The sequence below is a fragment of the Ambystoma mexicanum genome, chromosome 14, assembly GCF_040938575.1.
Source record: "Ambystoma mexicanum isolate Mex_15411 chromosome 14, UKY_AmexF1_1, whole genome shotgun sequence".
NCBI lineage: Eukaryota > Metazoa > Chordata > Amphibia > Caudata > Ambystomatidae > Ambystoma > Ambystoma mexicanum.
The window spans coordinates 88,683,395-88,708,415 of record NC_090940.1 but is presented as its reverse complement, the minus strand read 5'-3'; the positions used below and the strand labels follow the sequence as shown (position 1 = coordinate 88,708,415).

General features: G+C 49.0%; 1 protein-coding gene across 7 annotated transcripts in view; it reads right to left on the bottom strand.

The window, feature by feature from the left end:
* The window catches only part of RYR3 (ryanodine receptor 3), a 1,751,462-nt gene that overhangs the window by 49,359 nt on the left and 1,677,082 nt on the right, over positions 1–25,021 (bottom strand). For all 7 annotated transcript variants that reach the window (XM_069638568.1, XM_069638566.1, XM_069638573.1 and 4 more), the window contains 2 exons: positions 21,678–21,742; positions 18,032–18,132 (listed from right to left, as the gene is read on the bottom strand). In XM_069638568.1, coding sequence (XP_069494669.1) covers positions 18,032–18,132; positions 21,678–21,742 — 166 coding nt within the window. The remainder of the gene's footprint in view (positions 1–18,031; positions 18,133–21,677; positions 21,743–25,021) is intronic.

The window sequence follows — 25,021 nt, the reverse complement described above, 5'->3', positions numbered from 1 at the left end:
AAGCAAGGATAAAGGGAAGGGAAGGTGGTGCCAGCTCAACATGTAGTTAGGAAGAGAAGTGGAGGGCAAATCGACATAACAGGTGGAACTCATATGTAAGAGGGATGGTTTAAGTTACTTACCTGTAACTATTGTTCTCCAACATGGGTCTTGCATGGATTCACATGCTCATGAATATTCCCCGTTGTCAGGCTGGGAATCCTCAGTAAAGAAAAAACATTTTCACTTTAGCTTGAAAACTGTATTTCTCCTCTTAACCAATCACTGTCCTTCAGGTTATGCTGCCCCCTTCCAATGACAGTCCTCTTCCTAAGCTCCTTCCCTGGTGGCCATCTTCAGATTTGGTAAGCATGTAAAAGGCAGTATGAACCAAGAAGAGCCACAGAGGGGAATGATGGAGGGAGGGTTTGCATATGAATCCGTGTCAGACCCATGCTGGAGAACAAGAGTTACAGGTAAGTAACTTAAACCTTCTCCAGCATGGGGACTGGTTGTCAGGCTGGGAATCCTCAGTAAAGAAAAAACATTTTCACTTTAGCTTGAAAACTGTATTTCTCCTCTTAACCAATCACTGTCCTTCAGGTTATGCTGCCCCCTTCCAATGACAGTCCTCTTCCTAAGCTCCTTCCCTGGTGGCCATCTTCAGATTTGGTAAGCATGTAAAAGGCAGTATGAACCAAGAAGAGCCACAGAGGGGAATGAGGGCGGGAGGGTTTGCATGTGAATCCGTGTCAGACCCATGCTGGAGGACAAGAGTTACAGGTAAGTAACTTAAACCTTCTCCAGCATGGGGACTGGCATGGATTCACATGCTCATTAATAGCAATTACACAGCAGTACATATATACAACCACGGGAGGTGGCAAGGCTCACCAGAAGTAAAAACACTCATCCCTGGAACAGACTCACCTCCAGCAAACAGGTTGGATAGCACCACTTGGCCGACTCGGGACTCCTCCCTGGAATCCCTGTCGACGCAGTAGAGGTGGCAAGGCTCATCAGAAGTAAAAACACTCACCCTTGGAACAGACTCACCTCCAGCAAACAGGTTGCACATCACCACTTGGCCGACTCAGGACTCCCCCCTGGAATCCCCGTCGACGCAGTAGAACCTTTTGAAGGTGTGCGTTGACCTCCACGTAGCAGCCCTAAAAATGTCAAACAGGGGCACACCAGAGAGAAACACTGTCGTTGCTGCAATGGCTCTGGTGGAGTGGGCTCTCGGCCGTCCTGAAAGAGGTCTGTTAGCCAGACGATAACAGTGCATGATGCAACCAGAGAGCCAACTGGAAATGTAAGCCTTCGACAATCCTTCCCATGATTCATGGGTCCAAAATTGCTGAACAATTGAGAAGTCTTCCAAAACCCCTCTGTGCGTGCCTCGTAGAACTTCAAGGCACGAGCAAATGTCCAGTGAATGCAAGGCCCTCATTGCTGGCGACGACGGATTCAGGAAGTAGACAGACAACATCAAGGGCTTGTTGAGGTGGAACTCCGACGGTACCTTTGCCATAAAGGTGGGGTGCGTACGCAGTACCACCCTTGAAGTGTGGAAGGACAAATATGGCTGCTTGCAAGACAGGGCTTGAATCTCCCTGACCCACCTGGCAGAGGTTATCGCTGCAAGGAAAGCCGTCTTCGAAGAGAGAAACTTGAGTTGGGCTTGATGCATCAGCTCAAAGGGCACCCCTATGAGTTTAGTCAAGACCACACTGAGTTCCCAAGCTGGGGCAGGAGCCTTCACTGGTGGAAAGGTCATGAAGAGGCCTTTGAGGAACTCCTTGATGAGTCTATGAGACCATAGGGAAGGCCTACCCGGTGTCCTGGTGTAACAGGATATGGCTGCCAGGTGCACCTTGATCGAGGCGTGAGCCAGTCCAGCCTTGGCCAACGAAAGCAGGTATGGTAGGAGCTGTGACATGCAGAGAAGTAATCTTCTGAGTCCGGCAACACACAGAGAAACGCTTCCACTTATGGCCATAGCGTGTCATTGTTGATAAGGCTGTGGCCTTGGCGAGGATGTCCTTACACCCTGCAGGTAAATAATCATTTACACATTCTAGTACTGCAGGAGCTAGGCCCCGAGGTTGAGCGACAGTGGGTTGTGGTGTGGAATCATCCCTCCCTCTCTGGAGAGCAGATTGGGAAGTAGTGGCAGCCTGATGGACAGAGCTGCCTACAGACGTAGCCAGTCTGGATACCAGATTTGTCGCGGCCACGCCAGGGTGACAAATATCATCTAGCAGCAACACTGTCTGAGTGTGTTGATCATTCATAGCAGGAGTGGGAACTGAGGAAGGCATATAGGAAAAGTCCCTCCCACAGGAACGAGAATGCATCTCCCATGCTGCTGAGTTGCGGGACCCTTCTGGCACACTTCTGACACTTGGAATTCACTGCGTTGTGAAAAGGTTGATCTGGGGTTGACCCCATTCTTTGAATAGAAGATCCACTTGGTCCTGGCGAAGTTCCCACTTGTGGCAAGAACGTAGCTCCCTGCTGAGCGAGTCTGCAATTGTGTTCTTGATGCCCGCCAGGTGAATAGGGGCGAGAAACATGTCCTGACGAATGCCCTAGTTCCACAAATCCTGCGCCTCCCTTGAGAGAGCATAGGAGCACATTCAGCCCTGCTTCCGATGTAGAACATGGTGATGGTGTTGTCCATGATGATCCTCACCACCTTGCCCTTCAGCGATGGCAGGAAGGACCTGAGGGCCCAGAAGACATCCTGAAGCTCCATGACGTTGATGTGGAGGGCCTTTTCTTCTGGCAGCCAGAGGCCTCTGGCGTGCAACTGTCCGGTGCGTGCTCCCCAACCTTCCAGGGAAGCATCCGTGGTGACTGTTTCCTGTTAAGGAGAGACTTGGGATGGGGCCCCTTGCGTGAAACGAGAGCGTATGCCCCACCACTGTATTGCTCGTTGGAAGTCCTCATTGAGGGTGATCTTGTCCGTCCACGATCCTGAGACTTGCAGCCACCTCGCATCCAGAACCTCCTGGAGAGCTCTTATCCGTAGTCTGCAAAGGAGGACGAAGTTGATGCAGGAGGAAATCATGCCCAGCAGTGACTTGATGGCTTGCACAGTAGGTGACTGCACCGACAACAGGCTGGGCACCTTCCTTAGGATGGATATCACCCTCTCTTCTGAGAGAGATGCCAGACAAGTTACTGTGTTGAGTTGGACTCCCAGAAACAGAGCGTTTTGCGATGGCTCCAAGCAGGACTTTGGATAATTTATGGAGAATCCCAGATCCGTCAGCAGACGCGTGGTCCCCGCCGTGTGCTGGCTCACCAGAGCGTGTGAGCGGGATCGGACGAGCCAATCATCCAAGGAAGGGTAGACATGTATGCCCTCAAGACAAAGATGATTCTCTAGTGGAGCCAAGCACTTTGTGAAGACCCATGGAGCCGATTTCAGGACGAAGGGAAGCACCTTGAACAGATTGTGTTGCCCCTCACCACAAATCGCAGGAACTTGCAATGCTTCTCATGGATGGGGACGTGAAAGCAGGTGTCCTCCAGATCCAGAGATGCCAGGAAGTAGACTTCCTCCAGTTGGCCGAGCATGTGCTGCAACATGACCATCCTGAATTTCTGGGACTTCAAGTACTTGTTGATACGTCTCTGGTGCAGGATGAGTCTCCACCCTTCTAACTTCTTTCAGACCAGAAAGTATCTGGATTACACTCCGGAGACCCTGAGGTGCTGTGGGACAGGTTCTATCACACCCTTCTTTAACATGGCATGGACCTCCTGCAGCAGCTGTGCCACATGTTGTTCTTGTCGAGCCACCGGGGAAATACGAGGACACCTGCATTGGAACACCAAGGTGTGCCCCTGTTTGAGAGCGTTTAGCACCCATCTGTCGGTGGTGATGGTGTTCTACATGCTGACAAACCTCACCAGCTGGTCTCCCACTGGGGTGCAGAAGTGGGGGTCCGAGTCCACGGCCGGCTCAGGCCTGTTTCGGGGCTGAGCACTGTGGGCGGCGCTGATGCTGTTCTCCACTGCCGTGTGCTTATGAACAACCTCTGTAGGCTCCTTCAGTCATGGAGCAGGAAGGCTGTTGATAAGAGTTGGTATATCCCTTCGAGGACCTGCCGGACTTTCCTCTCAAAGAACAAAAGGACGACCGACGTTGTAGGGTACCCAGCGAACGTGCCGTCTCTGTGTCCATCTTGATAATTTGCAGAGACTCATCGACGGTCTTGCCAAAGAGGTTCTCTCCATCGAATGGCATGTCCAACAACTTGGACTGGATGTCTGGTCTGAAGTTGGTGGCCTTCAACCATCCCTGCCGATGCAGAGACACTCCATTGTCCATTTGTTGACAGAACCTGGTGTCCACCGCCACTGTAATGGCATGGTCCCAGGTCACTTCCTGCTCTTGAAACAGCGCCAGAGCTTCTACATTCTTATCCTCAGGTAACAAGTGTAAAATAGGGCTCAATTTATACCATAGTTCCAATCATAGCCTGACAAAATGGCTAGGGCGTTTGCGGCCTTAATGGTGCTGGCAGCTTCTTCCCCTCTTGGTCAGGGGGCACCATGGACGAGGAAGACTGGTTCGCAGAGCGCTTCCTGGCTGCGGCTGAGACCACAGAGTCGGGTGAAGGCTGGGACCTCAGGCACTTGGGGGCAGAGTCTGGAACTCTGTATTTCTTCTCGAGCCTATCCCGCTTGGGTGGAGCAGTGCTCAGAATCTTCATTAGGGCCAAGCCCTCATCCCAAATATCGTCCAGCAAGGGAACGGACATGATGGTCTTCCGTCTGGACTCACGCCATTGGTAAAGGAATCCTCCTTTTTAGTTTCCTCAGGCATCAGTTGAAAAGGTTCTGAGGCCCTGGACATCATAGCGTGAAAAGAGACAACCTCATCTGGTAGAGAGGCCCTGTGTGGGTCATCCCTGCCCACTGGCTCTGAAACAGCTGATATGACGCCATTGTCGGTATCCGTCGCCGTCGTATCCATGCCGTATCCATGCCCATGTTCGTGTGCATGGCACGATCCCCAGTCGGGGTCAAGTCCTGAGGTGGAGGAGGTGGCAGTGGTGTTTGTTGAGGCCTTGGGCCAGCAGGGTCCTTTGACCTGCCCTTGCGCCGGGAGGGCACCCGGGAAGCGGTCTTGGAGGACCCTGAGACAGAGCAGGGACCGATGAGGGCGGTAGTCTCTGCTGGATCTATGACACAAGCGTGTGCAGCATGGTCAGAATGTTCAAAAACATGTCCCTGGGCTGATGCGTGGAAGGAGTGAGAGATGGAGGCTACGGACTGGTGTGCCTCTTCCGGTGAGGAGGAGGACTGGACTCGCCTCATGGTGACCCATCTACAGACACGGGTCCCTGACCCCCAGTGATCCGAATAATAGTCTTCAGGCAGATTGTCATTGCCCTCATGGGAGCTCGTATAAATCTGTACCGGTCTCGCCCAGGCCGCCTGTGGTTCTGTACCCTTCTTAGGGTCTGCAGGAGTTTTACTCTTTTCCTTCTCCAGAGACTTCTGGGGAGGAGCTGCTGCTGTCCCCATTCTATGGGCATTTGCTGGGGCTGCAGCAGCTGCTTCATGCCATGCCAGTAGGGATACCCGCGGGGCGGCCTTCACTGTGACCTTGGACACCACCTTGGTGGCCAGCCCCCCTTCTGACAAAGAAGCAATGGTCGTCGGCGAGGTCGTCAACTGAGTCATCGATGGGGTGGTAGCAGGAGGCTACCTCGGCGTGCTTGTGACCATTGATGGCGAAGATGTTTTGTTCGGTTGAGCTGCCGATGCCGAAAGCTTCGCAGAGGGGGGCAGCAAAGGGCCACCTTTGGGTCCGCCAATGGCAAGAAGAGTTTTGAAGGAGTAAAGAACTTTCTCTTGGAGGGAGCACCCCTCACTGGTAGGCTTGCCATAGAAGTGGCTGGAGACGGCAACCGTGTCCTTCCCGAACTGGGACCCACAGCAGCCGCGAACCCAGTGGGATCAACGACGTGCAGCCTTGCCTTCTTTTGGACCCCTGAGGGTGGGGCATTCTCAAAAGATATCAACCTCTTTTCTGAGGGAGTCTGTTCGTAGGACCGGGCGGTCCTGGGGGAAGCATGACCGTGCCCAGAAGCAGAGTCAGAGGCCTTTCCCGATTTGAGCCACGCCACCAGCCCGCTGTAGCAATCCTTCCTTGTCTTTTTTGAAAATCCACAGCAGACCTCGGATGCCTCCTCATCATGGTCTGGATGCAGGCATTTATGGGGTAGATCCTCGACGTACACGTTCCTTAATCCACATTTTGCGCAGCGTTTGAAGAGGCATCTCTTCTTCTTGGCTCATGGTGGAAAGGCGCAAATTAGACCCACGCTCGGCATTCTCGAAACTCTATAAAAGATATGTGATGTAGTGTGATCTTCGCCGACGGCGTGTTCCCGCTGCCGGTAGTTGACCTCCGGTCGAACGATTAGACAAAAATTGGTAAAAAAAATCACTATAATGTGCCAGAAACTTGAAAAATAACTCGGAGAGCACTAAGAGGACTCCCAACACTGAAGCGTGCTGTAAAAATCTGAAGATGGCCACCAGGGGTGGAGCTTAGGGAGAGCTTAGGGAGAGGACTGTCATTGGAAGGGGGCAGTATGAACCGAAGGACAGTGTTTGGTTTAGAGGAGAAATACAGTTTTCAAGCTAAAGTGAAACTGTTTTTTCTTTACCGAGGATTCCCAGTCTGACAACAGGAAATATTCATGAACATGTGAATCCATGCCAGACCCATGCTGGAGAACATGGACCTAGCTAAGTCTTCAGACTGAAGGGTTAGCTCAAACTTTAACAGCGATTCAAAAAGGAAAACACATGCTTGTACGATCCGTTTCCCCTTGTTGCACTGGTACATTTATAATCTCTTCTTCTACCTGATAAATAGATATGCCTAGGTGATTCTGTAGTGTATTCCCTGCCACCACCTTCCCTGTGGAGCAAGCCACAGGTACCCAAATGCAGGCCACTTCACTGCCTTTATCCAACTCTGCCCTGCATCACAGTCAGCGTTTGGCTGTCCGGCCATGGAAAGGCTATTTCTGTAAACCACTAATCCTAAACTCCCCTGCGGCATGAATTATTATTTCTCTATTTCTTTTTACTGTTCCTCTGATGCTTCTGACAACAATTAAATAGGCTAAGTGCTGAAAGCTTGGTCGATACAGTGGCAGCTTATCTCGGTCTCAGAGCAGGATGAAGAAGATCCTGGCACAGGTCCAAACCCCCAAGGTAGGAGGAAAGAGGCCATGTTGTGGACCTTCCTGTTACATGCCCACCAGGCACATCAGTGTGCACCGCCATACTCTGCCCATGTGTCACTTCAGCCATCGTACTGCATGTTCAGTATCTCTCTTTCCATGCGCATCACCTACTGTCACAGCATGTCTCCATTCTTTTGTTACTGTCTGTGCAATTACTGGCCTTCCCTCCCCGTTTACACAGGCTCGGATAATTTCGCTTGCCTTTTCCATTGCTTGTAAACATGCCCAGACTACTGTGCTATTTTATTGCTCTGTCCTCCCCTTACAAGCAGGTTTGGGCTCCTCGGCTCTTCACCCGTTTGTAAACCAGTGCTGGAAATGGAAATAATTTACTGGGGGGACCCCCTCATCAGTAATGCTTTAGTGGGACTAAGGGGGTGGGGCCATGGTGAGGAGGAGGCGTGGCCCCAGGTCAGGTCACACAACACAGTATCTCTTCATAGGACCCAATCCTGTTCATTTGCATAAAAGCAAAGAGCATTATGGGAACATAAGAATGACCACAATTTTAATTTTGAAACATGTCTTGTAGTGATTCCATAAGAAACTCCTTTGAGCAAATAATGGAAGATGAGCTCTGCAATTTTGATTGGTCACACTGATGCTTTGGCTGTTTCTGTATTCAGGTTCCCGTGCTGAGTCTACTGAAAGTGTCTGCTTGTTGAAACGTAGGTTGCTCATGCATGTGATAACTTGGCTTCAGGACAGATCTCACTAGTAGTATCCTGTTCTGAAGCCGAGTTATCACACACACAAGCAACCCGCACTTCAATGAGCAGCGCGCTTTCAGAAGACTGCAGCACTGCTGAGTCTTCTAAAAGTTGCCTCCTCATTGAAGCGTGTGCTGCACATCTGTGTGATATCGCGGATTCACAGAAGATTTGTGAGTGTCCTGGGCAAGCCCCGGGATCTGAGGACAGTGCACCACTCTGGCAAGACCTGTCTTGCCAGAGCGCCGCTCCATCTAGTTCCACCCTATTTTCTGCACTGTTATAAACTTGTCCACATCCATGTTCCCTTTCACACAGTTATCCTTGCCTTGTAAATATATCTAGACTTATGTTCTCTTTTACTCTGTTTTCCTCCATGTGTAGAAATGTCAAGTGCCCCTCTGCACGGTTTTTATCCCTTTTTAGTTTTAGCTATTAGGTGGCGCTTAAGCCAAAACTATTGCATTAGAGTACAGCTGGGTAGAAATGGCTTAAGAGAAGAGACACCCAGCTTGTAGGTGTTGTTTGGTTATTTACCCATCCATGACTGCCCATGACCATGCTAATCTTTATGGTCATTTCCACTTACTCCCTGTCCCTCCGTGCCAACAACACATATCCCTGACTTAATTTGAGCTGTAAATGCACTACTGGTGCAATACAAATGCCCTAACCAGGTCTGCCTTCAGCCACATGATTTATAAGCACTATGCATATCCTTCACTGAAGTCCTGTTAAAAACACGCATTGGCAAAGCCACCAGTTTTGGCTTGTGTGTAAGTATTAGGCATTTGACAGGCACTGCTATTATAGGACCAGGCCCACTCGCATCATTTTGTAGTTGCTACCATTGATGGCCAGTTACTACCAATACCAAAGTTCTTTCCCATGTGTACACAAAAGCTAAAACCGTTTGCATTGCTAATTGTAATGAATCAAACTCCGGGGCACCAGTGGGCCAGGGATGAATATGGGTTTCTAAACAATCAATCAGCCCCACACCTCTAGTACACCAGAAGGGATCCAAACAGATTGGAAACACAAGCAAATTATAAACCTCCTTGTCCAATATTGGTAACGTGGACGGAACGACAGACTTATGTCTGCAAGGTCGTACATTGTTGGTTAGTTGCAACACAGCGAAAATACAATTATTACCCAATGATAAAAGGGACTGTCCAGTCAAGGTTGTATAAAAATAGCTACTTTATTATTATCAGAACAGACAGTTCTAGCACACTACAAAATGCAACCCACCCTGTAAAAGGAATGCAGAGGACAGACAGTTTGAAGAAGGAAAGGGGATGCACTCTGGAAATTGCTAGGAGGGTAGTCTGTAAAGTACTTAATCGCAAGAGTTCAAGGATACTCGGTTTCAGCACAAAGTGAGCAATGGGTTGTAAAATGTCACTAGGGGCTTTTGTAGAAGGACCGGGGGACAGAACCACAATGCATCTTGTGCTCAACAGCGTCCGGTCAGTTTCAGGGCACTTTGCTGCTTCTGCAACATAGTTCAAGACAGGAGACAGCGGAAAGTATCAGGCAGCAGGCAGTAGGCAGTTCGGCGAGCAAGGCTGGATGGACGGCTGCAGGCTGGTGTACATGGTGGGTTGGGGGGTCAGGAATCGTTGTCTCAGTGCTGGTTGGCGGGTCTGAAGCACTGGTCGAGGCGTCTTGGATGGCATGAGCGACTGCGGCGTAACAACAGTTAGCGGTGCAGTCAGTTGCAGCTCGAGGGGCTCGACTGGCCCAAAAATGTCCTTTAATGTGGATGCTGGTTGATGCTTGTCGAAGCACTCGTCCTAGCTTCTTTACTGGGCTCATGTCATCCTTTAAGGAGGACAGCCTAAAGCTGAGAAGAGTGTTGCAGGCAGCAGCCTTGTCCTTGGTTTAGGGTTACAGAGACTCTCTGACACTTCCCACCTAGAAAGCTTGCTGCAGAGCCTAGCAGGGCATGCTGTGTGCTAGCTGGGAACAGGTTCTGGAGCTGCTGGAAGGTCCTCTGGATTCAGTATTTCCCTCTGCTCCTGTGGAGATGTTTAGGGGAGGGATCTTGCTTCCTTCTTTGAAAATCCTGGACTTCCTTCACTAGCGGAAGATATAGTGCACACTGTACCTTCAGCCAAGGTCCAATGCTGAATTCTTCTTGTTACTCCTTGCAAAGTTTTCAGATGATCTGCCAAAAGAAGGGCTTGGCCCTCTTTGAAAGCGAAATGGGCCCCAGTGATTGATGTAGGCAAAGCCTACCTTAATGAACCATTCCTGGGTCAGCACTGACAATCTCCTGTATGCATGAGGTCATAACCAGAGTGCTTTGCAACAGAAAAGCTAAAGGGGTGAAAAAATGTAAGACTAAGTCCCACCCATCTTCCTGTCTGTTGTGGATCAAAGTGTCTCTCTGGTTAATTGAGCTCACTGTGGTTCCTGAGTAAAGAGGCAGGTCTCCCTTGAAGCTATGGCGAGACCAGACTTTTGGTCACTGCCAAACCACATACTCGTACCTTCTGAATGCAGACATGACGGGTCACAGCCCTTGATACTGAGAGGCAGGAGCTGGCTTCAGGTTGACACAGTGCATATCAAACGTTTTTGGGCTTTGCCTGTCTTTTCTTCACCTCTGCAGCTAGACCCCATGTGGGCCTGTTTGACGTATGAGAATGCATTACTTACCGTAAAAGCATTTCTGATGATTGTATCTGCTTAGATTCACATGCTGTGCATAGGTCCGACATCCAGTGGTCACTGCGGAGTATTGCATTTTGTTTTTCGTAGTCGAAAAGGGGACGTCGACAAGGCGTGTCTGAAACACTATCCCTATAGTGACGTGCGTTGTACCCACAATCCCTCACGCGTCGAGGTCCCTCTGTTTGTATTTTTCTGCCCTGAGGGAGCCTTCTAGACGTGAGTGAGTACAGAAAAGAGAGAGATATATAAAGGAAGTCTATGTTCCTTCCATCCGAGCGGGGAGGAAGGGCGGGCGCATGTGAATCTAAGCAGATACAATCATCAGAAATGCTTTTACGGTAAGTAATGCATTCTCTTCTGATGTTTGTTAATCTGCTTAGAATCACATGCTGTGCATAGACTAGCGAGCAGTACCCGGAGTTGGCGGTGGGTTATGAGAAGGAACAGTAGAGAAAAGGTGTCGTAATACTGCCTGTCCCACCTGGGAGTCAGATCTAGAGTGTGTATCTAGACAGTAGTGTTTTGTAAAGGTGTGCACAGAACTCCAGGTAGCCGCTTTGCAGATGGACTCAAGGGGAACATTTGCAATGAATGCTATGGATGCCCCCGTGCCTCGAGTAGAGTGTGCTCTTGGCCTAAAGGGCAGTTCTCTCTTAGCAAGAGTATAGCAGAGAGTGATGCATTGAACAATCCATCTAGAAATAGTGGATTTTGAAACTGCATCTCCTTCTCTTCCTGCTGCCACCGAGACGAAGAACTGATTAGTCTTCCTTAGTGGTTTGGTTCTTTCCATGTAGAACATGACCGCTCTGCGTACATCTAGTGTGTGCAGAGTCCTTTCTCCCAAATTGGAAGGATTTTGAAAGAACGTTGGTAGTTCTATAGATTGGTTTACGTGGAATTTAGAAATAAATTTCGGAGCAAACCTAGGGTGAGTGCGTAGAACCACTTTATCTTTGTGAACTGTAACGAAGGGGTCTAGAATAGAAAGAGCCTGAAGTTCACTTACTCTCCTGATGGAGGTGATAGCTATTAAAAAAAAAAAAGCAGTCTTAAGCGTGAGGTGTTTAAGAGATGCTTTGTGCATGGGTTCGAATGGAGAGCCCATGAGTCTGGTAAGTACCACATTAAGGTCCCATCCGGGAGCTGGGTCAGCAATCGGGGGGTGTATTCTCTTTACTCCCTCCATGAAGGCCTTTATAACAGGGATCCTCCACCACGACACTTTGAGTTGGGAAGTGGTGTATGCAGAAAGTGCAGCTAGGTGGACTTTAATGGAGTTAAACACTAGACCTGAATCCAATAGGTGGGTTAGGTATAGGACCACATGTGTGGGAGAGCAGTCAATAGGGTTGATGCTTTTACTCCTGCACCAGATGACAAATCTTTTCCACTTGCTAGAATAGCAGTGGCGAGTGTTCGGTTTTCGGGCTTCCCTGAGGATGTCCATGCATCTTTGCGGGAGTTGTAGATGTCCGAACTCTATGATCTCAGGAGCCAAGCTGCTAAGTTCATGTTCTGGGGGCATGGATGCAGAGTCCTGCCTTTGTCCTGAGACAGCATGTTGTACGGGCAGGGGAGTTTTACTGGGGGGGATAGAGACATCTCCATCAAGTGAGCGAACCATGGTTGTCGTGCCCACATTGGGGCCACTAGTATCATGGTCACTTGTTCCTGGTGCATCTTGTGCACCACTTTGTTGAGAAGGGGAGTCGGGGGAAAAGCGTAAACAAATTTCCCTGACCATTGCATCGACAGACCGTTCCCCTTGGATTGGTTCTGGGGGTACCTGGAGGCGTAACTTAGGCATTGTGAGTTTTCCAGGGTTGCGAACAGGTCTATTTCTGGGAATCCCCATTGTGTGAAGACGTCGAAGACGATGTCTTCGTGCAGGCGCCATTCGTACTCTTTGGGCAGGGGGAAATCTCTGCTGAGACTGTCTGCTAGCAGATTGAGTTCCCGGGTACATGTAGTGATAGTAGGAACATGTCCTGTTTGAGAGCCCACTTCCATATATTCTGGGCCAGCTTGGACAGGCCTGGAGAGTGGGTGCCCCCTTGCTTGTTGATGTAGTACATGGCTGTGGTGCTGTCTGTAAGGACCATTACTGTTTTGCCTTGTAGGTGTTCCTGGAAGGCTCTTAGCGCCTTGAACACAGCTAGTAGCTCCAGTAGATTTATGTGTTTGGATGCTACGTTCGGAGTCCACACTCCGTGAGCAGTCTGATGGGATAGGTGCGCCCCCCATCCTGTGAGGGATGCGTCTGTGGTTAGAGTGGCTTCCGCCGCGGGTGTGGCAAAGGGTTTCCCTTTTTCCATGTTTTCCTTTGTCCACCCCCGTAGCGAGAGAACTAAGGCCTGCGAGACCACAACTAGATCCTCCCATAGTCCGCTGGCCTGACACCACTGGCTGTTGAGCCACTCTTGCATTGGGCGCATGCGCAGGCGCGCGTGAGGTACCAAATAAATACACAACGCCATCATTCCTAGCAAGCGCATTGCTTTGCGTACCGTCACCTGTCGACCGGTTACATATTGAGGGATTTGAAACAGCATGTTTTGGACCCTCTCTTTGGAGGGGAAGACGAGGCCGTCCTTTGTTTGAATTAGAGCCCCTAGGAATTGTTTGATTTGACTGGGGTCTAAACTGGACTTCTTTTCGTTGATGGAGAAGCCCAACTGGAACAAAAGGTCTACTGTCTTTTGGGTATTGGAGAAGCATGTTTCGTAAGAATCCCCTGTTATGAGCCAGTCGTCGAGGTAAGGGTAAACTGGGATGGACAACCTGCGCAGGTGGGCCGCTGCCACTGCCAGCACCTTCGTGAATACCCTTGGTGCTGATGCTATGCCGAAGGGTAGCACTTTGAACTGGTAGTGTTTGCCCTCTATCATGAACCTGAGGTATTTTCTGTGCGCTGGCAACATTAAAATATGAAAGTATGCATCTTTCATGTCCAATGTTGTCATGTAATCTCCCTGAGAAAGCAGTGGGATTACTTCCTGTAAGGTTACCATACGAAACTTTTGGGGTTTGATAAAGTTGTTCGCTGGGCGCAGATCTAATACAGGGCGCATGGTTAGATCCTTTTTGGGTACAAGGAAGTACACTGAATAAATACCTTCCGTTACCTGAGATAGAGGCACGACCTCTATGGCTCCTTTTTCCAGTAGTTGTTGTACTTCTTGGAGAAGGATGGCAAGATGTTCCGGTGTCATGCGACGTCCCCTCGGGGGTCTGTAGGATGGGGAACTGTTGAATTCGATACAGTATCCGTGGGCTACGGTGGACAGTACCCAACGGTCTGACGTTATCTCCTCCCATGCAGGAAGAAAGGATGTTATCCGGCCCCCGACCGGTGTTGCATGGGAGGGGACGCGAATCTTCGCGTCACTTGGAGTTGTTGGGGGCTTGGGAGCCTCTGGGGGTGGATCCCCGACCCCTCCCTTTGCCCCGGCGTTGTCCTCTTTGGCTGTACTGCCCACTATTGGTTTGGTAATTGGTGGCAGGGTATTGCTGATGTTGATTTTGTTGTTGGTGTTGGCGTTGGCCACGAAAAAAGCGTTTGTTGCCATAGCCGCGCCTGGTAGTGGGCTTAGAGATCTGGTCGAGAGTCTTGATAGTGTCGAACTCTTTTTTAGCCATCTCTAGGGCTTCATCTACCGCTTTTCCGAAGAGGTTAGCGTCCTCGACAGGTTTATTTATCAAAGACGCCTGTGTCTCTGGTTTAAAGCCTGAGTTGCGCAGCCATACATGGCGCTTTAGGAGTATTCCTTGTACCAAGGAACGTCCTGCTGTTTCTGCCGCGTCCAGAGAGTTTTTAACAATGCTCTGGTTCACTTGGGTTCCTTCGCCAATAGTTGACAGTAGGCGCGTACGTAAAGGCTCCGGTGCTTCCTCGGCGTCTTTTCGCAGTTTGGCCCACTGCGCGTCTGCGTAGCTTGCAAGCAAGGAATTGTTGTTGGCAATTCTTGCTGAGAAGGCAGCCGAGGAAGTAACCCTTTTTGCAAGGGCATATAGCCTCTTGCCCTCCTTGTCAGGGGGTGCCTCACTCGTGGAAAGTGGTACCCCTGCCCTCTTTCTAGTATTAGAAACCACTAGGGAATCAGGAATGGAATGTCCCCTAATGTAGAGGGGGTCTGAGGGTGAAGGAGTGAAAAGTTTTTCAATCCGTGGATTGACCCCTCTGATCATAGCGGGAGTGGACAGCGAAGGTATGATTCTTCTCTTCACTGAAGCGAGGAGTGGAATGGTCTGGCTGACCGGGGGTTTTTCCTTAATCACTCTTTCCACAAAGTCCAATTCTGGAGAGAGTTCCCCGGTGTCGAGTTCGAAATGCGCTGCTGCTCTGCGCAACAGTGCATTGAACGTTGGCTGATCGTCAATTGGAGACGTGTTCCTAACTGGAGAATTGTCCGGAGGAGTTAGGTTTATGACATCAGTGTCGGAATACACTGATGGTGATTGCCAGGGGTGTGAAGGTCCCTCTTCTGGGTTAACCCCGAAGCCTTCTTCTATAATGTCTGTTCTGTCTTCCAGACATTCCTCCTGGTTCTGTTCTTCATTGTCCATGAAATCATCTTCTTCCTCGAAGTCTTGCTCCTCCCCAGTGAGGTCATATACATCTTGGAAGTCTGAGGCTGTGTCCTGCTAGGGATCGACTAGCCTCGGATTTTTGGCCCTGGGGTCCTCCTGAGGCCCTTCTCTGGTCCTCTTGTGTGTTTGAGAGGCCTGGGTGCTCATGAACTTTTCCATCCTCTCCATACAGAGGTGGAGTCTTTCCATAGTTTCATGGGGTACCCCAGAGCGGTCTGGCGGGGGAAACATAGGGTTATCTAACTCGAAATGGCTCGACCTCTCCCAAAGCGTCGAGGAAAGTGTCCCATCGCCCTCCGAAAAACCTTCTGGTGTGTCGGGAGACTCCCTGCCTGAAGGGGGTAGTCCCTGCTTCCCTTCGGGCTTTTTCGGCGTATCCTTTAATTTATGCGTAACGCTCGACAAAATCTTCGCGTACGCTTTTGGGCGTCGGCTACAGCGATCCTTGCTAAGCTATCGGCGACTCGCTTGTCGGCGACTCGTTTGTCGGCGGAAGCTTGAGTTTTCGACGCTATGGGTATCGAACGCTCTACGGCGGTCTGCGCTTTCTGTTGATGCGCACCGGCCGATGGTTTGGTGGCAGCGCCCTTGTTTGCCGAAAGCCCAGTCGCAGGTCGCGGCTGCGGTTGCGAGAGGGGCTTCGAACCCGAACGGTCCGAGGAGGCCGCCGGTGGAACCTGCGTCTCCTTGGGCGCCGAAGGTCTTTTCGACTTTGTCGACGAAGAGCCGTGGGTTGTGTGTTTATGTGGATCTTTGTGTGCGTCTGTGTCGCCGGGGTGTTCATCCCCATAAGCAGGGCGTGAGCCGAGCCCGTCGGGGCCGGGGACAGACGACGAAGCGCGTAAGCGCTCCTTAGAGGGGGTTTCGACTTCCGTAGCGGAGGTCGTGGTATCGCGTTCCTCGTCACTGTCGGTGGTAGCAGCGGCGGGTGAACCTTCGGCCTTCGACATCGCGTAGGCCGCCCACCTTTTAACCCTTCGGTCTTTTAGAGTTTTAGGCTTAAGAAGCCGACACGCCGCGCACCTTTCCTCCTTGTGATCGAGGGGCAAGCAGCGGTTACACCGTGAGTGCTTGTCCTTCCAAGTGAATTTGCCTTTACAAAGTGGGCAAAACCTAAACGGTGTCCTCTCCATAGCCGAGGCAATAAATCGCGATACACACCCCAAGGGAAAGGAAGGGGAAAGGGAAAGGCATTCTCAGAAAAGACCCAGAGATGTCCCACGACCCCACTCTCCCTACTGTATATGGCCTGCGAGGCCAGGCCACGTGTTCGGCAGCGCCGAAGGATTTCTTCCGCTCGACCCTCCGTCGAAGATTCTTTTCGGCGGAGAACAGCTTACAACTGCGTCGAGGGAGGGATTATAAATATTAGAGAAAATACGACCAGGGGTCGAGGAGTTGCAATGTCTCTCGAGGAGCTCCGCGTGAAGGCGACCAGAAGCTGGGCGGAAAAAAACAATCTGAGGGGGGCCTGTTTGACGTATACTCTATTACTCATTCTGCGGCACTTACAAAAAACGACAGGGCAAATCCATGGAGCCTTTGATAATGAATTAGGATGGCCATGGCAGGAGCAAGACTTTGCCTTCCCCCTTTTGAGATGCCTTGATGTACTTGTGCCTGTCCTATTCCAACAACATAACCCTGGGAGGATAGCTCAGCAGCAACTTGCGCGCCTTGGAAGCAAGACGACACGAAGCAACACAGGTTCGATCCCCGGGTCCGCGCTTATGAACCTCTGGGTGTCTAAGTGTGTTATAAATACGCAACTAAGACACAAAAAAAACAATTACGCACAAAAAAACAATTTCTGTAACAGCGCCTCAATGCCCGCGGGCTGTGTGAGCGCTTTAAAATTTTTAAATTAAATTAAATTAAAATTAAATATGACAGGTGAGACGGCGCCTGTAGGATGTGTCCACCCAGAGCACACAGGTCTATGTACATGTCATGCAGTGAGCATAAGAAACTGTGTGCAGATTAGCCTCACAAATGTTCTGGAGGTTGATCTGCCATCATTCAATTTAATTTAACATTTCAAAAAAGCCCAGGCGAGTGCTCACCCAACCTGCAGATGGTCGAATTCCTCACACCAGTGCTTGTCTTTCTTTGTGAACATACAAACCCTCCCCATTGTAATCATGTCGAGTACTCTGTTTTCCGTTCCTGCTCATGTGCGGGCTACTGTGTTCTTTTACCGCCCTTCTTACCCTTGTAAACGTTTTGAGACACCTTCAATCTTTTACTGACCTTTATATACCTTGTAATCATGTGTAGACTCATGTAATGCCCTTTACATCTCTTCTAAGTCATATCTAGACCACAGTGTTCTTTTAACACCCTTTTTACTGCCTTTTGTAACTATGTGTATCCCTGTGTACATTCCCTACTGCCTCTTCTCATCATGTCCAGCCCCTGTGCCCTTTTACCTCCTTTCTTCCCCTTGTACACATTTCCAGTCCGCTGTGTTCCTTTACTGCCTTGTCCTTCCCTCTCAAACATGTCCAAGCACTGCTCTAATATACTGTGACCCCCCCCCCTCCCTCCGAAAAGTTGTTCAATATGCATCACACTTTCACTGTCCTTTGTTCCCTGGGGCCGTATCCATTACCTGGTGGAGACATGCAGTTTTTGCCATTTTCTTCCCTTGCAAATATGTCTAATGTCTTGTTCACGGTTAGTTACCTATCCTACCCTTAATAAATACCTCTTTGTTTTGTATCACCCTTCCCTCCCCCTTGTAACCATATTCATTTTTAATTTATAAAATAGACTCACAGATAGTTGGCCAAGTTGTGCTCTTGTAAAGTATGTGTTTCAAACCCGTGTGGCGTCCGGTCGAAGTAATCGTTGCCAATTCCACAAATGAAGCACTTGGTCTGGAAAAGAGATAATCAGTGATTCATCAGCACATAGTTGCGTTTACCAATAAGTAGAAACAATGGGTTATGTAGCATGAAAGGTCACAATCATGGCCATCAAACAAAGATACTTTAATTAACTGTTACCATAATGTGATCAGGTTGGAAGATCAGAGTGCTACATGCTGGAGGAAATAAATAGCTAAAAGACTTGACAGACCCTTTATAGTGTACACTTCCACCAGGACCTTTTGAGTGACTGAAGGATTACATAGAGAAGACCCTGCATTAGGGCCCTGTTCGGTCCTCTAGGGTGGTGTAGATAAATAAGAGACCTCCACTGGGGACATGTGATGTCCTTTAAGGGTGTATAGATATACCAAACCCCCATAGATATTAACCTCCATCAGGGGCATGCAATGTCCTCTGAGGGTGTGTAGATATATACCAGACTTCCATCAGGGCTCTGCAAGGTCCTACAAGGGTGTGTAGCTATATACTAGACATCCACTGATCCATGTGATGTTCTTTAAGGGTGCATAGATATATACCAGACCTCCATCAGGGCCATTTAGGGTCTTATAAGGGTGTGTTGCCATATAGCAATCCCTCATCAGGCCTATGCAAAGTTTTCTACGGGTGTATAGATGTATAACAGACCTCCATCAGGGCCATGCAAGTCCTCTAAAGGTCTATAGCTATATAACAGACCTCCCCCGGGGCAATACAAGGTCATCTAAGGGCATATAGATATTTAACAATCATCCATTAGGGCCATGAGCATTGATCTAAGGCTGTACACAGAAAATACCCTGCTCAGGACCATGAGAGCTGCTCTATGTTTGGATAGACATGACAGACCTCCACCAGCGCCATGTAAGATTCTCTGAGGGTGTATAAACATCCACCAGTCCTCGATCAAGGCCATCAGAGGGGCTGTCAGGGAGTATCAAAATATAACTGACCTCCATCAAGGCCACAGAAGGTCTTCTACGTTTGTATGGCTAAATAGCCACGAAGCACCAGGGTCTTAAGCAGTGATCCAAGGGTGTACGTAGAACAGACCTTGCATGAGGCCCAGGCAAAGCACTCGAATTTTGTATAGCTACATATTTACACATCATTGAAGGAACTCTCATGATTGCTGTGGTGGTCTGTTATATATTAGACCTTCATCAGGTCACTGAGAGACATTATAAGAGTCTTCAATGAAATGACCCTTCGTCAGGACCATCAGATGTCCTCTGAGTGTGTGCAGAAATATGACAGACTCCATCGGGCCTGTGGAAGGTAGGTGATATACACTGCCATCCATCAGGATCATAGTGTATGTTCACACCATGTAGAGGTATATGACAAATCTCCACCAGGACCATGAAAAGGGTTCTAAGAGTGCACGGCCATGGTATATAACAGACCTCCATCAGGGGCCTCAGAGGGTGCATAAGGGTGGCTAGATATGTGCCAGATGTACTTCAGGACCATGAGAGGAACTCCGAAGATAATACACCTTCCAAATGCCTTCATTTAAGTGTACAGTAACTGTCCAGATAACTGTCTAAACCAGCCTATGAGTAAGGAATAAAAAATATATCAGACCTTCCAAGGCTGCATAGATATAAAAGAACCATCTGAGCAACTGACAGGGCATAATATATGCTAGATCTCAAACTTGAGATGGGATCCAACGGCATATAAATATAAGTAGCAAACCTCTGCCACGAGCATGTGATGAGGACAAGGATTCCACTAGAAGCATGAGAGATGCTCTAGGGGCTGTTACAGAACAAACGTCCATCAGAAGCATGAGAGGTGCTCTGGGATATTTACAGAACATAATCTTCACCCGGACCACAACCAGAAGCATGTGAGATGCTCTCTGGGTTTTTATGGCACAACCTCCACCAGAAGCAGGAGATGCATTCCACAGGTTTCTACAGAACAGACATCCACCAGTAGGATGGGAGCTGCTCTAGGGGTGTTTACAGAACAGACATCCACCAGAAGGATGGGAGGTGCTCTAGGGGTGTTTACAGAACAGACATCCACCAGAAGGATGGGATGTGACATCCACCAGAAGGATGGGAGCTGCTCTAGGGGTGTTTACAGAACAGCCATCCACCAGAAGGCTGGGAGGTGCTCTAGGGGTGTTTACAGAACAGACATCCACCAGAAGGATGGGAGGTGACATCCACCAGGAGGATGGGAGCTGCTCTAGGGGTGTTTACAGAACAGCCATCCACCAGAAGGATGGGAGCTTCTCTAGGGTTGTTTACAGAACAGACATCCACCAGAAGGATGGGAAGTACTCTAGGGGTGTTTACAGAACAGACATCCACCAGAAGGATGGAAGCTGCCCTAGGGGTGTTTACAGAACAGACATCCATCAGAAGGATGGGAGGTGCTCTAGGGGTCTTTACAGAACAGACATCCACCAGAAGGATAGAAGGTGACATCCACCAGAAGGATGGGAGCTGCTCTATGGGTGTTTACAGGACATACATCCACCAGAAGGATGGGATGTGACATCCATCACAAGGATGGGAGCTGCTCTAGGGTTGTTTACAGAACAGCCATCCACCAGAAGGCTGGGAGGTGCTCTAGGGGTGTTCACAGAACAGACATCCACCAGAAGGATGGGATGTGACATCCACCAGAAGGATGGGAGCTGCTCTAGGGGTGTTTACAGAACAGACATCCACCAGAAGGATGGGAGGTGACATCCACCAGAAGGATGGGAGCTTCCCTAGGGGTGTTTACAGAACAGACATCCACCAGAAGGATGGGAGGTGACGTCCACCAGAAGGATGGGAGCTGCTCTAGGGGTGTTTACAGAACAGCCATCCACCAGAAGGATGGGAGCTTCTCTAGGGTTGTTTACAGAACAAACATCCACCAGAAGGATGGGAAGTACTCTAGGGGTGTTTACAGAACAGACATCCACCAGAAGGATGGGTGGTGACATCCACCAGAAGGATGGGAGCTGATCTAGGGGTGTTTACAGAACAGACATCCAGCAGAAGGATGGGAGGTACTCTAGGGGTGTTTACAGAACAGACATCCACCAGAGGGATGGGAGGTGACATCCACCAGAAGGATCGGAGGTGCTCTAGGGGTGTTTACAGAACAGACATCCACCAGAAGGATGGGAGGTGCTCTAGGGGTGTTTACAGAAAAGATCTCCAACCAGAAGCATGAGAGGTTCTCTAGAGGATTTTACAGAACAGAACTCCAACCAGAAGCATGAGATCTTTTCTATTGGGATTTTGCAGAACAGACCCCACAAGTTCCATGAGAGGTGCGCCAGGGTTTATTACTGAACAGACTTCTATCGGGGTGATGAGTATGAAACATAAGTAGATGTAGAGTAGTCATCCACCAAACCACAAGATGTGTGCGAAGGTGTATAGAGAATAGACTTCATTCTGATCAATTCACCATTAGAGGTCTTCTAAAGATACACAGCAAGACTTGCCCCAGGGTGCTAGCCTCACATACTTCAATCACACCATCCCCATGAACAGACTTTTACTGTTAACGAAAGGGCTCTGATTTCACTTTACCTCCATATCTTCTCTAACTTGTTCTTGCTGGTCTCTCAATTCCCCAAAAGCATCAATAATTAAACCTGTAAGATGAAAATAGAGCAAAGAATATCAGGTTAGTGAAACAAACACATGAAACGTAGAACAATATCAGTCTTACTTCAGTCCCCCTCGAGAACTGTTCATATCCAATGCAGCAAACGATTAACAGTTGTGCTTTCACCCTATGTGCACTTGGATGTGTTTCACCTGGTAAAGCATGCCATACTGCCAAGTACATCATACAAATCAAAAAGGATAGTATGTAGAACTGAACAATTAGTCATGTTATTTGTAAATGGCTGCTAGTGTGCAAGATCACTTTCTACCAATGGAGCACACAGCTTGTAGTTATTGCCCCCCTTCATTGTCTGTGAGTCTGTGTATGCCGCCTTCTGCACATAGCTGCTGATTTTTGCCCTGATGACTAATAGGAGCCAGGAAACGATTGCACTGCTTGTAGGTCCTGCTTCATCGCAAGCCTGTTACCGCAGGAGTAAAGGCAGAGTATGGGTCTCACACTCCGACAATGCGCCCTGACTGCCTCTTGGTTCGGCAACATAGCCTGGACTGAGAGCCCACCCAGAAACCTAATTAGTATTACATCAAAGCTTGGGTAGGAGAATTTGGACGGGTAATCACCAGGATGTCAGTGATTTCGCAATCACCACTTTCATCTTGAGGTAAACACCCTGAAGTGGGTGGGCACCAGAATAGATGTAGTGGCCAACGATGTATCTAAATAAATGAATCAAAGCAGTAATGCCTCTACAAAGCACCAAATATTTTAATGACTAAATGTAATGCTCTGTTTTGAATGCATGTATATTTGATTCTAGCAAATGTAGCCCGTGGTCCCATGGGGGCAGGCTAGTGGGGCTACATGCTGGCACATCTAGAAAGAAAGACGCAGACACAAGGGTAATAAAGGGTTTATTAAATGTGTAGTGTGTGTGTGTTTTATTTATGTGTGTGTTTGAAAGAGAAACAAGAAAAAGGAACAATAGAAAAGAACTCCCCTGCCCAAGAATGGGATGGCTAGGGGAGAGAAGAGAATCCAGAGGATTTTTTTATAAAGGAGAACGGTTGGAAAAAAACAGTTGGAGAAGGAGAGGAAAAAGAGAGAGACTCATCTGGGGTCGCTGCCTTGAATGGCCCCAAGGGGCATTAATCCTTTGAAAAGCACTGGATGGCGCATGGGGGAACCCCTGCAGAGACTATAAGCAGGAGGGGACGAGCTGCTATGCAAGGGACCCAGACCCATTTGAGGCATCGCAGTCGTTGCCCAGGTCCGTGAAGAACAGCCCGGCCCGTACCACGTGTGTGGGGGCAGACCAGACCAGGCTGCCGGCCGTGTCCCCAAAGGCCCGCCTCATGGCCAGCAAGAGGGGCCTGTCATTAAAAAAAATAATCAGGAGGTAATGTAGGGACGCACAGCGGAAAGCAGGCCCACCCTGGAGAGTGGAGTGGTGAAGGTGTGAAGAGGAGGCGGTGAAGAAGTCCCGAGTTGCTTTGTTGAGCGGCCGGGTGACGAAAGCCCAGGGCTGCCCAGCAGAGCAGCCCGGGTTAAGACAACACATTGCTGAGGGGGCAGGCCAGGAGGGTGCCAGAGTGTGAGAGGGGCAGCATCCCCATATCAACGGGGATGCCACCGAAACAGAAAATGGCACCTGGGCCGTGCAGCGACTTGGAGTCGGCCACCCAGGCAACGGGGCCCACCCATGGACTTAAAAGATGCTGCAGTGATGTCGGTTGGCCCCCCAGCCACCAGGGCTCAACCTAAAAGAACATATATACCGCAGGTCATGGCAGTGAGCGTGGGTGGTCCCCAGGAGCATAGGGGCCGTCCAGGACATTATGAAGGGCATGTGTTGTGCAGCGGCCCCACATGGTGAACAGGTCCATCCTGGAAGAAGAGGAGGGGCCAGGCCCCATCATCTGTGGTAATCAGCCAGCACCATCAAGAGCAAGCAGCCCTGCACCTTGGACAGACCTAAAGGTACTATAAAGGGGTGGCTGTCTGCAACAGTCGCTCCATTGCAACATTGGGTTCTTGTGTTTGTGTAGTATGTCATATATATATATATATATATATATATATATATATATATATATATATATATATATATATATATATACATGTTGTGTGTATAATTGTGTACCGTTACGTAGAGGTAATGTTAAGTAGGGGAGATTAGGGAGTTGGGGTAATAATTAGTATTCGTTTAAGTAGGGGGTAGAGGGGAGTCACCCTGGCATGAGGTGGTGGGATAGGTTAATGCCTGCCCAAGGCTGACTTGTAAGATGGGACCACCCACAGAGGCCATCCTCTGGCATCACACTCCATGTGGGTGGTACCTGAGCTTGAGTGCGAGGGAGATTGGTTGCGGCAAGCTCATCCTTAGGGTCCCTGAGAGCCCTCCAAGGAAGGGTGAGCTGATGTAGCCGGTCCCCGCTTAGATGTAGCTCAGGACAGGGTAATCCTAGTGTTAAAGTGTAATAGATAAGAAGTAAGGTATGTTTAATAAATGTGCAATGGTATTTTGCACTTTGGTATGGTGTCAAGTCTCCCGTTGTTGCGTGGTTACTCTTTTGTACCATGGCTTGGTTTTGTGGCACAAAGGTTTTTTGGGAAATATTGGGATTCACCATATGTTCTTGTGCACATGATGAATTAAGAAGGGTGGCTAATCAAGCTCATGTGTTTTAAAATGCCGATTGAGTATATGTTTTATGTGGGTGAATGAACTATTTTGTGTGTAATCCTTGTAGAGTACTGTATGTACCCTGATGAAGACGTGGTCAAATTGTGCTTATAACGTCGAAACCGGTCGGTTCTATCCAAGCACCTGGAAATGTGATTCTGTTTTTTAAAGAAATCAAATAGTATCCATTCTAGGAGAAGGAAAATATACACTTTGTAAATACTGTTCATTATATCGTGATGTTTTATAATTGCAATTGTTGTTCTGTATGAGTGTGAGTAGTGGATATAGAGGTGAATGTTGGGACTAGGGCGAACTGCCCAGTTCAGATGTGAGAATGATTTGTGATTTTTTCATTTACCTGCATTGAAATCATTGTTTTATGATGTGTTCATGATTTAGTCAATATAATTTTGTATCAACCAAAATAAATAATGTTGGTACTTTTCTAAAATTGTGTCCTCTGGACCTTCTTTCTGAAAACTAATGTTGTGAGGTATAAAATGGGGACACACATGATGGACTGTTAACGGTCTCACGTCTCTATGTCTCCATCCTCTGGCCCTGATTCATGGATTATTTGTGCCGAATAAAACAGGATTTGTGCGCCATTCTGCC